This window comes from Lissotriton helveticus, chromosome 10, assembly GCF_964261635.1.
Source record: "Lissotriton helveticus chromosome 10, aLisHel1.1, whole genome shotgun sequence".
Taxonomy (NCBI): Eukaryota; Metazoa; Chordata; class Amphibia; order Caudata; family Salamandridae; genus Lissotriton; species Lissotriton helveticus.
In genome coordinates, this window is record NC_136071.1 from 776,758,462 (window position 1) to 776,776,953 (window position 18,492).

At 53.0% G+C, this 18,492-nt stretch overlaps 1 protein-coding gene across 3 annotated transcripts in view; it reads left to right on the forward strand.

Annotated features, from left to right (window-relative positions):
• The first annotated feature begins 3,511 nt into the window (after positions 1-3,511).
• NRP1 (neuropilin 1) overlaps positions 3,512-18,492 on the forward strand; it is a 249,366-nt gene continuing 234,385 nt past the window's right edge. For 2 of the 3 annotated variants that reach the window (XM_078663334.1, XM_078663335.1), the window contains exon 1: positions 7,238-7,450. In XM_078663334.1, coding sequence (XP_078519460.1) covers positions 7,381-7,450 — 70 coding nt within the window. In that variant the 5' untranslated portion in view covers positions 7,238-7,380. Of the gene's footprint in view, positions 3,883-7,237; positions 7,451-18,492 lie in introns of those variants that run through there. The other variant, XM_078663336.1, reaches the window with a different exon arrangement.

The window sequence follows — 18,492 nt, forward strand, 5'->3', positions numbered from 1 at the left end:
TCTCTGGGAGCTGGAAAGGTGGGGGCGGTTTTGTTACCACAAAAAGACCTGCACATTTGTTTAAAGCTGCGCGCATACTGACAATCCATGAAGTGCACAATTGTCTCACCCTAATATAAACTTATTTCTTACTTGTACTTTATTACTTGTCTATTTTCTTACTTATGTACTATTGTGCAACCTTCTCTGATGTGTCTGTAAAACGTACCTTTTATCCTGAATTTTGACCTCCTGTCCTGAATTTTTGTCCTGAATTTTGACCCTTTGTCCTGAATTTTTACACTCAGTGTCCTGAATTTGCACCCATGCCAGTTGGTCACCCTAAGTAAGATCCTGAGAGGAGGTGAGAGGACTGAGTACATGCAAGGGCTCCAAGACCGTGGCTGCAGAGGACAATAATTAGACCACGGTCCGAGGACACAGCACCCCAGGGGTGAGCTGTGGGTGATGGGTTGGGTTACAAAGCTGATGAGACGGTGCCAGACGCTCACTCTCCCATCCATCTGCCTGTGCAAAGGGGACTGGCAGGGAAGACGATCCCAATTCCAAATCAGGTCCGGTGTGTCTCCCCGACCCCGACCCTTGGGACTCGCCTGCCCCCTTGTTTACACAGATTGATCTGTTTGTGTAAGACAAACTCCCCGCCCCCTGCGAGCTCAGGGGGCGGCATCTGGGGCGAGAGCAGAGCGAGGCGCGGGTAGGGGTTGTCGGTGTCAGTATGTTAGCTCCAGTCCCCGCTCATTGGCTCACAGACACATTGCCACCTCGAGGCTGCAGATGGTACTGCTGCTTTTCAGTCTCCGATCATATGCTGTGTAAACGAGTCTCGGCTGCTGGGGAGCTAAAGCTGCTCTGGGTATCAGAGTCAGAAACTTCTGGTCTGACCTGTCCTGGTTTCTGGGCTGTTGCTGTGGCTGCAGCCTGGCTGAACCCCTGTGTATTTCGCACATCGGGCCTGGGGCGTTGCTTCTATTAGTGCAGCTGGTGCAGTGGCACCGGTGGGGCCCACTGAACCCGGATTATTTCTGTATTTCACATTTCACGCGGCAGCCAGCCGGACCCGTTTCCTTTACACTAGCTCCTGTGACGCACAGCTGTACCTACCCGCTAAAAGCGCTTGCTAATGCTGGCAGTTGCAAACGCTGTTATCATCCCTATGTTATTCTCCCCATCTCTGACAGTAGCATATGATATGGCGGCTGCTGGATCATCTCAAGTATAAGCGTGTGACCCTCCCTCACTTAAGTTGCATTTCGTTTAATTTCGGTTTAGACTGGATTTGAAACCCACTACAAACAGATACGGTGGCAGGGAATATCCTGCTGCATCTACCCCACCCCACCTCCGCGTACACCTGACACTCTGCCCAGTAGTTTAGCGAGGGTGCCTGGGGCCCTGGTTCAAACAAGAAAAAAAATGGTGCCTTTGACTGGTGCGGAAGTAGTAAACACTGTAATTATCTATGTTAATGGCCCCTCGGGTTCCGGTACCCCGGTGTCACTGCACCTGCTGCACCGGTGGAAGATACGCCCATGACCCCATCCCCTGCACACTCTCCACGCCACTCTGTACTGAATCTGCATCCTTTGAATCGGTGTGGGCGTCCCCTTCTGGTACGTCACGGAACTGCACTTTCTTGGCCATTAAGTGGTCATCACACTAAGTGTACACAATAACCTAAGTGTCGTAGCATGCGCTGCGCCCTCGGTGTCTGGGTGCATTCGCTTCAGTAAGTGTGTACTTGGCTCCGCTGTAATGGGCATTGAGTCGTGTCTCAGCGAGTGCCACCTCACCTGACCCTCCACATAATTGCGTAGATGGACGGCCATTGGTTCTAATAAAAACATTTAAATGCACCTAGCCCCACACTGCTGTTTTGACAGTAGCTATACTTTGGGTTCAGTTGCCCTCAGCCTTCTTGGTCCCGGTGCTGCTGCACCTCCTGCACCATTGATAGGTAAGCCCCCGCATCCACGGTGTTATAGCAGGAGCTACTGTACAACGTAAATGTAAACAACGTACCCTATTTTCCCAGAAAAAAACAGGCTAATATTTGGCTGCACATGACAGGGTACAACAAAAGACACAAATGTAAACAGGAATGTGTGGCTCTCGTCAGACTATATAAGGTTTCCCCTATGAGGACCAGATAAAGGTACACTGACCTGCCTCATGTCTTGGAAAAAAATAGTATCCACAAAGCAGCTTCAGCAATAATACCTCTATTTCGGTCACGCTAATGGTGATGCTGCATGTTTGTGTTGTATTTGTATTGTGTGACACGGAGCTCTAGGGAAAGAGCGCCATCTGTCCCGAGCGCGCTTCCTTTGGCCTATAGCGGGAGCGCCAGTTTTCCTCTGTCTCAGGAGGTGTCCCTTCCTCCTCCCGCTACAGTACTGTCGACTCTTGCGACCACCGGCCCCGCGCTTAGGCAGCGCTATATACCCCCCACTCTCTCACTCAGAAGACGCCCTCTCCTCAGTCCCGGGTAGGAGCGAGCGCGCCTCGTCTTCCCAGACTGTCTTTCCTCTTGTCTATAGAGGGTGGGTCTTTGGCCCTCTGTTGAAATCAGTCCGCCCCCCTCCCACCACATACATACTCCAGGGGGCTTCAGGGCGAGCTGCATCCTTGGTCTCAGAGAGTCTAGCTCAGCATTAAGTGCGGAGCTATGGATGGTCCAACGGGTGCAGTGGCACCGGGACCCATGAGTCTGAGGCATCCACCGACCCTTCATTGAAGCTGACTCTCACTGCTAACCCGGAGTTCTCGCGGTGCCCGCTTCATTGTTTGCATTAGTGCCCTTAAGTCCCCGACGCCCCAGTGCTCAGTGTGTGTGTCTTGGCGCTGCACCTGTATTCGCCACTTCTTTGAACCCGGGCTGTACTCCGCATACCATGCATGCCACCCCTCTCCCTACCGCACAGCGATCCTCAGAGAGCTACGTCACGTCGCACCCTGCAGCACAAGGGGTGCCCAAAACTTCTGAGTGGGCCCATTGAGCCCGAGGTTAAAGGGCATGTGTGATACTCGGTGCCCCTCAAACACTCCTGCAAGCGGAGGGTGGCAGTTTAGTCTCCCATATCTATTGGTCTTGAACTAAATGGGGCCACTTGAAGGGGTGAGGGGCCCCTGGCGGTTGGAGACCGCCACCGCCGCAGGGGCCGGCGTGACACCCCTGTGGGGGCACCTTTTTGCACTAGACCACTGTTGAAAGCTGTACCCCTCGTATAGCCCCCAATCCCTTTTTATGTCCACAGCCGAGGCCAGCCTCCAGGCAGGCGGCGGCCGTTGCGAGCTGCGCGCGGCAGCCTTGGTCCCCGTCTCCTCTCTGTGAAAGAGAGCGCGGTGTGAGCCCGCGCGCCTGTCGCGCGGAGTCAGCGCCCGCCAGGCCCCGCCCCTTCCCGCCCCCTCCGCCGGTGTTCCGCTCTCACACTGGTCCCTCCCGGCCGCACGCGCACCAATCCGCGGCAGGCGCAGGGCTCGTGAGGGCGCGAGGCGCTGGCTCGGCCTCAGACAGGCTGGGCTCTCTGAACAGCGCTCACTCACCCGCCTCACTCCTGCCTGCACCCCTCACTTCCCACCTGTGCCATCGCCGTCCTCACCGGGCTGCAGCCATGGGATGTATCTAGCGCCTAAAAGTGGAAACTCGCTCCGTTTCTCCTCAGTCGCCCAGTCAGGAGTAAGTAGCAGGATATAAAGCAACAGGCACAGAGGAATCCCCACAGCTCCAGCCTAAAGCGGAGACTCACCACTAACAACAGTGGATAATATCACCATTTCTGACCACCTCCATCTCACCCAGACAAGACCTCCATCAAACAGCGCAGAGCAATCCGTACTCCAGCCAGAGGGAAGACGTGAACCCACTAACAACCACCACAGGTACTACCACCAGCAGCCGACAAGGACGAAATCCACCTAACAAAACACGCAAAAACACCACAAATATCAAAAACACGGGAAACAACCAGCGGAATAGCCAAACCCAAGACGGATTTAGATGTCAAAGCCACCAAAGACACAGGATATAGAGATTTGATCCGGCAAAACCCCGTGTCACTGTTGTGTTAGTGCTGTCCAATTCTCTTATTCTATGAGCTATTCAGAGTTGTTACTGTTTTTCATGTTATAAATCACTATAAGCTGACTAGTGCTGCTGTTCCATTAGAGAAACTATCAACACATAAACCGTGGAACCTGTGCACCTCGCCAGGTAATCTGACTGACTTGCTGCTTCCATGTATGCAGTAGCCTCCAGATGGTTTGAGTTTGTGTCTCATGTTTACTTTTCTTCTAGCGCCATTTGGATTTGCGCTTGGAGCTCTGTTCTAGTTTTAATGTGAGCTTTCATTTAAATGTGATTCTGAGCTTCAGAGTGGAAGTTGTTTGGACTCTGTTGGTGGGGGTCTTTCGAAATATTGAATTTGAGATTCGTTACTTTTAACGTCTGTTGTTGGGGTCTTTCGAAATATTGGATTTGGGGTTCGTGACTTTTAGTGGGTGGGTTTTATTTGGTTATTGGGCGCCTTCACCTTGGCTTGCAGTTGGTTGCTTTCATTCTGCATGTGTTTTACATTGCTTCGGCCAGTGTCGCTTCCCCAGGGTTCAGCCCGGGTCAGGTTGGGGTGGCTTCAATGTGGGTCGCCAGGCTCTACTTGTAATGTTGATGTGTGTTGGGGTCTCTGCTGTGAATTGTTTTAGGTCATCTGTTTAATTGTCTTTCAGTTTTTATTGACTGTGTTTGAGACTCATTGTTGGGATGCTTTGGAACTTCTGTTGTTTGTTGTTTGGATGTCCCTCTCGGGTTGTTTTGGAGCCTCTGATGTACACTGCTTCAGTGACTCTCAGTGGGTTGTTTTGGACCTCAGCTGCTTTGTGATTGCTTGACATCCACCAGTTGGGTCGTTTTGGAGACTTTTTATGTAGTGATTGAAAGCCTCAAATAGGGCTATTTCAGAGGCTCTATTTTGGATACTAAAAAAGCATCCAGTTGGACTGTTTTGAACCCCATTTGTGGGCTTATTGGAACTTTGTAGTTCAGTTACTTTGTACCACCTATTGTGCCTCTGCTTTCATTTGGGTTATTTTTTGGAGACTGTTATTGATTGTGCGAGAGCTTCCAAAGGGGTGGTTTTGTAGTCTGGGTTGTGGATTGCTTGTGCGCCACCTGTTGGGTTATTTGGGGTCTCTATTGTGGATTGTTTAAGAGACTCCCCTGGGTTTGTATTGTAGCCTCTATTGTGGAGTTTAAACAATATCCTGTTGGGTTCTTTGGAGCTGCTCTGGCAGATTGTTTGAGTCCCTGGATGATTGTGTTTGGCGCACCTGTTCCGCGGTTGTTGGCGAACCTCTGGATGGTTAGGGTTGTGTTTGGTGCCTGTTTCTGTTGCATGGTTTAAAGCGCCCAGTTGCTTTGTTGCAGGGGTTGTTTGAAGCTTTGTTGCGAGTCTCCATCACCTAAACTTGTTTAGAAAGACAGAAAGAGTGGTTTGGAGCACCCCCCCCCCCCCCCTTTGCCTGGAGAGTGCTGTCGACTTTTTGTGGTGGGAGAAAGCTCAAATGTGGGTTGTTTAAACTCGGAGGTATTCCTGCGTTTTCACAGGGCGTCTTAACTCTGCTTGTCCAATCCTGCTGTGGGGGGACACATGCCTCTAGGGGTCCCTGTGGGTTTTATATTATATCTGACAAAGACTTTGTCCAGGGGCTGTAACACTTCGGCTGGCATCATACACAAACTGAATGTTGGTATTTAAGCACTATATATGGAACACCATATATGGAACACAGCGCTAAAAAAAGAAAACCAAACGCAGCGATCGGTTCGCGTTATTTCCCTGGGTCCCCCGGGTTATTTGCCTGGTGCACATGACCGATCCTTCGCCTTAATCCGCCAGCATCTGTAATCGCGTTGGCAGATCTGCGTGCAGTGTAATCTCGACAGGATTAGAGCACAACTGTGCAGGGGGGCAGCGGTGTCGTCACCTGCCGGCCAGATACAAGCAGACAGAATAGACTTTATAGAGCCCCGGCCGTGTGTTGATCCCTCCAGCACACACATGTTGCCATCATATTCGAAGTCACGCGCACGCACGCGCACTGCTTGAGCCCTCTGGGTTTGCTACAGCCAGGGCGCGGGGAGATGCGCAGAACTGGGGGCCCCAGTGAGTGAAATGACATGAGAGTGGGGGCCGTTGTGTGGGAGGGTTAATGTCTACGCTGGGGGCCGTGCCTGCTTCTGAAGCCGGACAGGTCACTCCGTGCCAGCCTGAGCCCGGAGGTGGTTTGGCACACAGCAGCCCCAAGGCGCGGATGTCCTCCCCCGGCCAAGGTGTTTTATAGATGAAGTTAGGCGCCCCCGGAGCTTTCCCTCTCCGGGGTTCGGCGTGGGCTGGGCAGGGGGAGGGTGTGGGCGGCCCACCCCATGAGGCAGGGAGGGCTGGAGCCAGGGATCCATGTGGAAAGAGACCGTGGGAAGCGCCAGTCCCGCGTGGATTAAGTCACAGTCTTGGACGGAGCGCTGGAGGAAGCCTCGGGGTATGTGGCCGAGCCTACTTCCGCCCCTGCCTGGTAGTCAGCATCCTTCAGCGCCCTGAGGACGGGGGTCTTGGGTCTCAGAGCTGGCAGGAGAGCCCGCAGCCTGCTTCTGCTCCACACACACAGGCTGGGTGGAAGGGGTGAAGGGGAGTCTGCTGGGTCCCCGGGGGCTGTCCAGACGCACGGAGCTGTCACTGACCTCTCCCTTTTCCCTCCTCTCCAGGGCACCAGGGAGCCTGTCCGCGCCTTCCTGCTGAGGCTCCGAGGAGGGGCGCTCTGCCTTCTTGGCTCTGCCGCGGGGTGAGAAGAGCGAGGCTTGGAGCGGAACAAGTGCGAGGAGCAACGGAGCAAGGAGCCGTGGCCGAGGGCTGGAGGATGCGGACCTAGAGGGCAGCGCGCTGGGCTCTGCGCACCGGGACCCAGGGAAACTGGAGGACTGCGGACACACACCCCGGACTTAGGGGAGAGTGCGCGCCGGACCTGGGGGAGAGTGCGCGCCGGACCTGGGGGGCAGAGCACGCTGGACCTGCACACCGTGGACCTAGGGGACAGTGCACGCCGCCCCTGCACACCCTGGACCTAGTGGGCAGTGCACGCAACCCCTGCACACCCTGGAACTAGGGGGCAGTGCACCCTGGAACTAGGGGGCAGTGCACGCAACCCCTGCATACCCTGGACCTGGGGGACAGTGCACGCAACCCCTGCACACCCGGACCTAAGGGACAGCACCCGACGTCTCTGCACAGCCTGGACCCGCCACCCCTGGGGCTCATCCGGGGTGTGCGGATTGGCCGCTTCTAGGCGCTCTGAGGATTCTGCTGGTTGGTCTTTCTGTGCAAGCCCAGGATGCCCCGAGCTGGACTCGTCGTGCCCTGGCTGCTGCTGGTCCTGGCAGCGCCCGGGGCTCTGAGCAACGGTGAGTGAGCCAAACGTTCATGCATGTTCATGCATGTTGCTTTGCTGCCCACATGTATGTCATCTATGCGGTGAGGGTCAGGGTGGGGGTTCAAGGACTGGCGATAAGGGTATTGTTGGTAATAAGTCACAGGTCACACATAAAAAAAGGGAGTTTTACGGGCATGTCTCCAAGAGTCACACTGAAAAACAAATATTAACAGATGTTATGCACGCGACTGAAACCCACAACGTCCGTGTGACCTCTCACGTTTAGGGTTGTATTTAATGCGCGATCGATTAGACATCTTTTAACGAGAGGTGAAATAACTGTATTTTAGAGTTTGTCACCTTCATACACAAAAATGATATATGATGTTTCCACTCTGTCACGTTGAACTTTGTTGGTGGTGTTTCGGTCAGGTATGAGGAAAAAGGCGCCTTAATCAGAGTTTTGGCTGCATTTTATAAACAGATTTTGCAAAACAGCGCGAGACACCCTCCAAGAGTGTCTCCTTCAAACATGTGTAGTATTGGCAATTACTGCGCACCCGGACAGGACCAGACACACACAAGCGCGCACACACACAGATAGGCTCAACACAGACAAACACACACAGGCATACAGACACGCACAGGCGCACACACATAGACACACGGTAAATGAATGAGAATGCAAAGCTACAAGCAGGACGACCAGTGCCCCACACTTGAGAAGGGGCCTTTGTCGTAAATAGAGCCCTGGCCCTGACATTAACGGACCCCGACCCTCCCCATCCCCCCCCCCCCCCATCTCCCCCTTGTCTGTTAATAATCCAGGGCTCTGGACGGATCTGTGAACCGATATGAGTAATTTCAGACTGAACCCCAAAGCAGCCATAAATGTGGTGTTTTTTCGTGCGCTTGTTTCTTGCGTGGAATGTTACCCACAATGTGTACCCTTGCCTGCCGTATTTGCGCGCTGCCTTCCTCTCGACGAAGGGGTGAGGCGAGGCGCTGCCTGCCCTTCTCTGAGGGGAGACGCGCTTTGGGGGCCTGCTTTGCATATATGTCATAACATTGACAACATGAAAAATCCCCTCAGAATGTGTGAACCTCGGAGTTGTTGTCCACCTCACGAGACAGACCGCTCAGCCCAGGTTGCGGATGTTATGAGTGAGCGGAGACGCGAGCACTGTGAGGAAACCACAAACCACCCTTTCTGGGCACAGACACCGCACGCTAATTGTGTTCACTACTGACATACACTCTGCCAGCGCTGGCAGACAATCTAACGCAAAGGGAATATAAAATATGCCAAAGATTACAGTAGGGCAGACCAGGAGGAGCTGGGAGACACAATGTAACACCATTTATGTATGTGTGGACACTTTTTGTTTATAAAGCTCTGGGTATCACCGTTCTGTCGCTTCATGGCGCTAGGAGTCGTGGTATAGTTGTGCGGTGTGATCAGCAGATGGTGTGTGAGTGTTATTCCTGGCGCTCAGTCAGCGGGGCCGGCGGCTGTCTAATCTTGATGAGATATACACTGGGCGTGTGTGGCCGTCTGCACGGGGTTGACGTCCAGTTCCAGACAGACTGCGCGACCAGGGGATCTGATCACACTGCAGGGCACAACTGCCGCACAACCACGCTGGCCCATAGGCCACACCACCGCTTAAGAGCACAGAAGTTCCGGGTTCTACTCAGACACCTGCTGATTATTTACACTGAGTGGATCACATGTATTCTTGTGGCTGTTGTTGGTCTTTAGAACCAAGATACCGGGGTCTGATCCCGGCTTTCCCAAAAATCATGTGGTCTGTGGCAAAACAGTTTAAACCCCTTTGCCTTGCATTACTCATCTGCCAAAACTTGGCGCGCTTGAAACAGATTGTTTCACATATTTAGACAATAAACGGCGATTCTTTTGAGGGTGGGTTCAGTTTATGGTAGTTATTCCACACACAGTTACCAGCCCCCTCACTGGCAGGCAGAGAACAGACGGCAGACCTGGGGTGAACCTGGGCAGGGCCTAGAATTAGGGTGTCTCCATCTCAGCAGCTCTTGGAGCGGGTACCCCAGGGAATAATCACTGCATTCCCAGCCTCAGGCGATCAGAACACTCCGGTCTGAGCGCCCTGCGGCCCATGAGGCCTCTCTGTCCTCATGGGTCTGCCTCGCCGAGGCCCCGACAGAGCCGAGCCCGGGCCGTTTATCTTATCACTTGTCTGCCTCCGAGGCCACGATAGGAAGGCGTGGGGGGCGCCTTAGTGCCAGGGTCTGGCAGGTCCCAGTCCGCCTCCTCTGGAGCCCGGGCAGAGGCCGGGGCCTCCTTTTGTCCCCCGGTGTCATTGCCCCAGAGGGCGGAGTGGCCCCGCTGGACCTGCCCAGGCCTCTGCCTCTCCAGTCCCCTCCCCTGGAGCCCGGGCAGGGCTTGAGCTGAGGGCCGCCTGCTCTTCCTCGGTGCACCGCCTCAGACCGGCCGCAAGGAGCCCCTGCCTCTCCAGTCCACCTCCTCTGAGCTCGGGCAGCCCTGAGCCCGGGCTCGTCTTCTTCCCTGCCGCTGCCTCCGAGGTCCCTGGAACAGGGAGCGCGGCCTGTCAGGTGACTTGCTGGGCCCTGCTCCGGGTCACCGGCCTCCAGGGGCCCTCCCGGGTGTTATACAGCCCCGTGGGCTGGAAGCCAGGGCCGCCCTCATCTCTGCTGACTGTCTCCAGCTATCAGCATGCCGCTCCTTTCGGACCCTGCCTCGAGCTGCTAAATAAAGCGCAATAAAAGAGCGGGGCCTGACAAGTGTACAGGCGCACACTGCACGTGCACTTACAGGAGCAGGCTCAGGTGCTGGGCCCTGTAAACCTGTTTAAGAACTTACCCTTGGTCCTAACTCCTCCCTGTGGTTGCGGATGCTGCATTTATTGCAAATGAAAATGATAGAGCCCCCAAGGAACATAGCGAGGCCTGACCCAGGGTGGTAAGGCAGGCTCCTCCAGTCCTTGTAGGCGCAGGTGCGTCCCCAGCCCCTCGGGCCCTCCAGTCCTTACGAGCATGGCCCGCTCCACTCCAAGGCCAATGAATGGACATGGGAGACTCACGGCCCCATCTTTACTTTCTGCAAGGGGTGCACCATTTTACGTCATACTACTGCCTTGACCATCTTAAAATGGCTATATGGGGAGATGGTGTGTGTGCTGTGCATGGGTGCTGTGTCACTGGTGCACATGTCTTAAAGATTGACACATGTGCATGCCTGCTGTGTCACAATGACACGTGTCTAAAAGACTGACACCCGTGCAGGCTTTAAGACTTAGGGTGAGGGCTGTGTTGTTACTGTCAAGTCAAAACAGTGGGAGTTATAGGCCTCTAACAGGCTCAGGTTGCAGGATGCACACCACTTAAAGGCTAAATGTTGCAGGTTCACCCCCTCCGGCTGTATAAACCATAACAACTTAAGATGTGGGCCGGAGAACCCTTTTAAAGTGTGGGGGCGGGGGCAGCTCACTGTTACGCGGTTAAAGGGTGAGGGTGCCCACCTAAAGGGCTTTGCCTACGTTTGGGAGGTGTGTAGCTTCAATGTGCTTCGAGGCAGGGCCCTTATAAGGAAGGGTCAGAAGTGGTGTCTTATGCACTCAGCTTGTCAGGGCCACTCACGCCTTTCACAAAGTGTGTTTGTAGAGTTAAGCTTGGGCCTGCCCTGTTAACATATGACAGGACAACTGAAGGCGACTCCCTGGTTGGTGTCGGGTGCGGGAGCTGCCCTGTAAAAGAAAGTCATCTTTTTGTTCCTGATAAGTTTTTCTGCTCAGCACCAGGGAAGGGGCCACGTGAGGATTTTTTTTTGTACGTTTTTTGCCCAGAGGCCCTAAAATTCTTTTACCCGGGCTGCTGCAAGGGCCCACGCGCTGAATTGACTTTTCATTTTCACCTGTGCCTTCCCCGGAGCAGGTTAAGGCGGGCTTGAGGTTCCCAAGACCAGCTGACTGTGGTGTGTTGTTTTGTTGTCTTGCAAAGCACCGAGACACGCACACAACCACGCGCGCGCGCCCCATCCTGTCATTTCACCCGGAAACCCCTTTGTGCCAGCGGCAGAGCTGCTGAGGGTAGTTTATAACCGTGCAGCCAAATGAGCAGAGCGCGGCGCCCTGCCCAGATAAATAGCCCCTGCAAGTCAAACAAAAACACCAGTCACTGAACAAACAGCCTAATCCGTCCTCTTTATTCTTCCTAATGTATTGCAAATTATTCCTCCAAAGCCCGTAGCTCTATGCATTTTTGATGCGCTCCTCGGCTTTCATTTCCATATGACCTGTTTTCCTTGAGTGAGGGCTCTCGGTGCGACTCGGTATTCTTGCTGAGAGCGAGGGAAGCTGCTGCCCTTCCTCGGGGAATCTATTAAAAGTGTTGGATCCGATTTTATGCGAACAATTACCGCGGAAAGGTGATGCGTGGAGACTTCCTGGAGCCGCACGTGCTGGGGGGCGCGCGCCTGTTGTCGAGGAACTGGGCGAAGGGGGCGCGCCGGGACCCGGGGGTGAGGGGAGAGTGTGGGGTGAGATGTTGCTGCATAAGAGAGTGCTAGGACCAGGGGGATGAGTGCACTGCTGCATGGGAGGGGGCTTGGAGGTCATGGGGTAGGGGTTGACTCTACAAAGGGGGTGAATGTGCTACCTTGCCACCGGGAGATGAAACATGGGTGTCTAATGTGTGGGTACACCCGTGCGGGCTGGGAAGGGACAGGTGGCTGAATCGGGCGTAGTACTCAGGCGTGGGGCCAGGGCTCATGCTACCCGCTCTGCATCACCCGCGGATGTCGAAGACATGGGAACTGGGCACCACTGGGTGGCAACACCCACAGGTGCTAGTTCGTGCAGCGGCACACTCAGGTGCCAGAGGCTGGGGCGCCGGTGGTGGATAACCTTCGCAATTGCAGGGATGCGGATTGTGCAGCAGCTCTCACAAGCGCACAGGGCTGGATGTTGATTGTGCAGCAGCCTCACAGGTGCCAGAGGCAGTGATATTGATTGTGCTGCAGCAGCTCTCACAGGTGCCAGGGCAGGGATGCCGATTGTGCAGCAGCTCTCACAAGCGCACAGGGCTGGGATGCTGATTGTGCAGCAGTCTCACAGATGCCAGGGGCAGGGATGCTGATTGTGCACCAGCTGTCTGTCACCTGTACCAAAGCAGGGATGCCGATTGTGCAGCAGCTCTCACAAGCGCACAGGGCTGGGATGCTGATTGTGCAGCAGTCTCACAGATGCCAGGGGCAGGGATGCTGATTGTGCACCAGCTGTCTGTCACCTGTACCAAAGCAGGGATGCCGATTGTGCAGCAGCTCTCACAAGCGCACAGGGCTGGGATGCTGATTGTGCAGCAGTCTCACAGGTGCCAGAGGCAGGGATGCTGATTGTGCACCAGCTGTCACCTGTACCAAAGCAGGGATGCCGATTGTGCAGCAGCTCTCACAAGCGCACAGGGCTGGGATGCTGATTGTGCAGCAGTCTCACAGGTGCCAGAGGCAGGGATGCTGATTGTGCACCAGCTGTCACCTGTACCAAAGCAGGGATGCCGATTGTGCAGCAGCTCTCACAAGCGCACAGGGCTGGGATGCTGATTTTGCAGCAGTCTCACAGGTGCCAGAGGCAGGGATGTTGATTGGGCAGCAGCTGTCACAGGTGCCAAGGCAGCAATGCTTATTGTCCAGCAGCTATCACAAGTGGCAGAGGCAGGGGTGCTGTTTGTGCAGCAGTCTTCACAGGTTCCAAGGCAGAGATGCTGATTGGGCATCCGATGTCACACGTGCCAAGGCAGGGATGCTGATTGTGCATCAGTTGTCACATGTGCCAAGGCAGTGATGCTGATTGTGCAGCAGCTCTCACAGGTGCCAAGGCAGGGATGCTGATTGTGGAAATGCTCTCACAAGTGCCAAGGCAAGGGTGCGAATTGTGCAGGAGTTCTCACAGGTACCAGAGGCAGGGATGCTGATTGTATAGCAGCTCCCACAGATACCAGAGGCAGGGATTCTGTTTGCGCTGCAGCTGCCAGATGTGAAAAGGCAAATATCTGATTGCGCTGCAGCTGCCAGATGTGAAAAGGCAGATATCTGATTGTGCAGCAGCTCTCACTGGTGCCAGAGGCAGGGATGTTAATTGTGCAGCAGCTCTCACGCATGTCAGGAAGACACTTGATCATTGTGCAGTAGCTCTCACAGGTGCTAGAAGCAGTGAGTTTCATTGTCAGCTACACCAACAGGTGCTGGAGGTGGCTTTGCTGATTGTGCAGCTGCTCTCGTAGTCCAGAGGCAGTGGTGCTTATGGTACAGTAATATCCCAGGATGTGAGTACAGGGATGCTGATTATGCAGCAGCTCCCACTTGTGCCTGAGGCAGTGGTGCTGATGGTAGAGTACCATCATCAGGTGCCAGAGGCAGGGATGCTGATTATGCAGCAGCTCCCACTTGTGCCTGAGGTAGTGGTGCTGACGGTAGAGGACCATCCTCAGGTGCCAGAGGCAGGGATGCTGATTGTGCAGAAGCTCCCACTGGTGCCAGAGGCATGGGTGCTGATTAGGCAGCAGCTCCCACTTGTGCCTGAGGCAGTGGTGCTGATGGTAGTGAACCATCATCAGGTGCCAGAGGCATGGATGCTGATTATGCAGCAGCTCCCACTTGTGCCTGAGGCAGTGGTGCTGATGGTAGAGTACCATCCCCAGGTGCCAGAGCCAGGGATGCTGATTGTACAGAAGCTCCCACTGGTGCCAGAGGCATGGATGCTGATTATGCAGCATCTCTCACCTGTGCCCGAGGCATTGGTGCTGATGGTAGAGTATCATTCCAAGATGCCCGAGGCAGGGATGCTGATTGTGCAGAAGCTGCCACGTGTGCCTGGGGCATGGATGCTGATTATGCAGCAGCTATCACACATGCCTGAAGCAGTGGTACTGAGTGTGGAATAGCACTCTTAGGTGCCAGAGGCTCAGGCGCTGATTGTGTAGTCAGAGGCATAACGCGGACCCTCTGCATCCCCAGTCGCACATGGGTCCTCAACCTTTTCAGGGGACCCCTTCCATTCAGCCCAAGGCCAATGAACATAAGTGGGATATGGGATACTCGGGGGCCCCTCATTACATTCTGGAGGGCGGCCCCACCATTTTGCATTATACCACTCCGTGCAGCAGCTCCTGCAGGTAATAGAGGCAGTGGTGCTGATTGTGAAGAAGCTCCCACATGTGCTAGAGGCAGTTGTGCTGACAGCAGACCACCACCCACAGTTGCGATGCTGATAACTACCACAGGGGCCAGAGCGGGTGGTGCTGGTGATGGGTACCACCCACAGGTGCTAGAGACAGGGGGCGCTGATTATTCAGCAGCTCATTCCAGGGCCACAGACCTAGGTGCTGATTGTTCAGCAGTTTCCACATGTTCCAGAGGTAGGGCTCAGGCCTTTAGTGGGATGAAAATAGTAAAGGGTCCCTAAAAGAGGTGTGGCCTATGTATTTAAGGGTGTGGCTTGATTCTCAAATAGTGAGACTAAACATGACTGATGTCTGTGGAAGGGGCAGAGTGTCCGAGTCACTCTTATGTTCACTCTATGCTAGACATGTGCACCCTTTATCTCCCCACGCCTTCCGTCTGCAAATCTTACACCTCATCTCTTTCCTCTTTAGAACCCTCTTTTCACTCTCTCTGAGCTGCACTTCCTCACATCTCCTTCACTTCACCACCGCAAACACACAACACACACACACCTGTGAGCACAAAATATTGACAACTGTGAATCTCTTTCACACACATTTGTACAGAATCACAATTGCAACTGAAATACATGACCATTGCTCTGTGCGCCCTGAAGAGAGGCCAATGATTGGATGGCCATATATTTTGAACACCATTTTGACCCACTGACGGGCACTGTGAGAAACTTGCAATGCCTTCAGCCTAAACACCAGAGCTGCCAATCATGGCCCTTTATAAACACCTGGAGGTGATTCAGTTCAAAGAAGCACTTTACAGGAGAACTATGTTGGACGAAAAATAGCAACACGGAGCATCCTGGAAATAGCTAGCGCTCTCAGGGGAATGCAAGAGTAAGAACAATGACTGTGCAGGGGTTCCCACGTGTCCCAGAATCAGGCATTCTGACTGTGCAGCTGCACCTAAAGGCCTTCCAAAAGAAGAGAGTTTCCCAGATAAACCAGAAAGGACTGGGTATATATAATCATAAAAAAGGGGGGGTTTCCTTTCTGTGTTATTCAGTTCAATTGGGACCATTAGGCAAATAGCAGATAGATTCAATCAATTTTACATAACATGAAGGAAATATGAAATGCTAAAACAACTTTATAGGCTTTTTTTTCTTGCTAATTTACTGTTGGCATAACCAAGTTAAAAATGTCAATACACAAATTAAAAAACAGTTAAAACAATGTAAAAACAATCCGAATATATATATGTATGTTTGGTGTCTTACTTTAATGATAATAGAAAAACTTCTTTGATAAAAAGAATCTCTTGACAAAGCATTCTCTATTTATGGTGGGCAGTTACCACCAACAAACTGCAACTTTATACAAATGAACATCGCATCCTTCATGTTATGTAAAATTGATTGAATATATCTGCTATTTGCCTAATGGTCCAAATTGAACTGAATAACACAGAAAGGTAAACCCCCCCTTTTTTTATGGCTGCACCTAAAGGCACCAGAGAAGGAGGTGCTGAATGGCAGCAGCGCCCACGGGTGTAAAAGGCCGAGGGGCTGGCAACTGGGTACGGCCCACATGGGCCCGCGGCAGGGCACTTATTTTTTATGTGCATATATATATATAGGGCGACCCAAACTTATTGGAGACCTTTACATGAGCACCAGTTACATTACAGAAGGACACATTCATTTTTTATTTTTTTTGGTAGGCACGGGGAGATTACGTGATTTGCCCAGCCTCACAGGATGTTGAGCCCAATCCAAGGCTTGAACCTGGTTCCCCAGCTCTAAAGTCTACAGCTCTGGCTGTGAGGCCACATCCACTCCCCTGATTTAGCAACTGCGCCCAAAGGTGCCAGAGAGGGGTGCTGAATGAGCAGCAGCTCCCAGAGGCGCATGCGGCCAGAGTGCTGAATTCCAGTGTCCACAGGCGTGCAGTGACTGCACAGGGAGGTGGGTGGCGCTAGATTTAGGGGGTTGTACTTCGGGGAGGCAGCGCATGCTGCGGAAATTAAACGGGCTGAGTGAGAAGAACTTTTCTGTCTTTATTGCTGTCTTTGAAAACTAGATCAGTGTGCTGCACTTTAAGGCCTGTTTTCTCCCTCTTTTCATATGAAGTGCGCCTCACAGACCCCTTGGGAGAGGGTTGCAATCCTTCACTGGGTCCGGTCCATTCGGCCCAAGGCCAATGAATAGCAGTGAGATATAGGAGACTGGGGGGCCCTCATTACATTCTGCGAGGGGCCCCATCATTTGTTGTTACGGCCTTTCACCAGCCTAATGTCCAGGGGGAGGGCTGCTACTCCGCGGGAAAACTAGACCCACTGATGTGCGGGATCGCTTTTGTCTCCACAGATGACAAATACCTCGTACAGCCAATCGTGGGTGTCGTAGGCAGCTCAGTGGTATCTCCCTTGTGAACAAAACAAAAAAACACTACTCTTGGGGCGACCTATTTGCTGCACAGCAGCTTCAGGCGCCCACTTAGTCTCCGGGACCTCCAGGGCTCTTCTTGCTGGTGTACATTTTGAATTTTAAACCATGGCCCCAGCCCCCCTGACCGGAAATGGTTGTACCACCAGTTGCCTAGAGGGGCCCAAGTCTGTCCCTGCGCCTACCAAGGGTGTCGGTGATATCGCCCAACATCCGGCCTTTGTGCTCTCACCGGTGCCAGCAAAGGTCCGTTTTCCACCACCAAATGCCGAGAGTTGTTCAGCAAATGTGCCTGGGTGGCCCTTCAAAAAAAAAAGCGCTCCACACAGCTCCTGTCGGTTCACACACTTTTTTCCTTAACATTTCGCACCAGGGTCAGCTCTCAAGTTATTTTTAACCCCGTCCAATTTCGGAGAGCGCGGTCCCATACTCCCATTGTTTCAAGCGCCTTATCACTCCCCAGGCAGCCTCCAGATAAGGCGCTGCATTCCCTATGTTTGTCCACAGCCGCCCTGCAGCCTCTCGAGGAGTCTCCAATTAGGAGCAGACGTGTTTATCTTCCTGCGCCATTGCTTTGATACGCTCGACATGCGCGGGCAGGCCTCCTCTGAAGGGGCAGTGAAACCCTCTCCTTTCTACCGGGCTACTGCACCCACTTCACCGTGCCTGGCTCCCTCCAGATCTGGGGTGCCAGCAGGCCCCGCTGGAGAGGTCAGATGGGCGGATTGATAAGCACTGATATCACAGCAGACGCGCTCTGGGGCCGCTGTCCCGCAGCGGACGGTACTATCTAAACACTTCACAGCCAGTTAAGCAGACTTTCCCGGCCTCTATCCTTTTAATACGTATCTCTTAACGAGATTACGTTTTGGAATGACGAGGTCCCTTTGAGGAGCTCCCCGGGCGCGTCTAATGCCCTTTGGTGGCATGGAGGGGCTCTGTAATCAGCATTATCTCAGCTGATTAACTTTCACTCTTTTAGAACCCACTCTGCATGCCTAATACAGTATCAACAATTATTGTGATAAGAGTCTCCTACAGTACATTGCTGTTAACTTTCTACTGGTGTAGGGGAGAGGGTTGGAATAAAATACAGTTTAATTGGTGAAGGCATGTATAAGCAATGAATGTATATAAATATGAACATTTTAGGACACATTCAAATCAACTTGGACTGATAGCTAGCAAATGTCCAATGTGGTTGCAAAAACGGTTACACAATCCTGGCATTTCAGCCGCAAGAACTTTTAAGTGTTGCCACTTATGTAGATGTAGGCATGCCATTGGGAAATTAAACTACAAATCCCACAATACGACGTCAGTTAGCTGAAAAGCCAGGACTATTTGACGTTGATATGGCAGGGGACCAAGTCGCCCTTAAGGAAATGTGTAAAGAAAATGCAATCATTCGTTATCAAAATGCTTGCCTTAATGTATTTTATAACACTTTTCA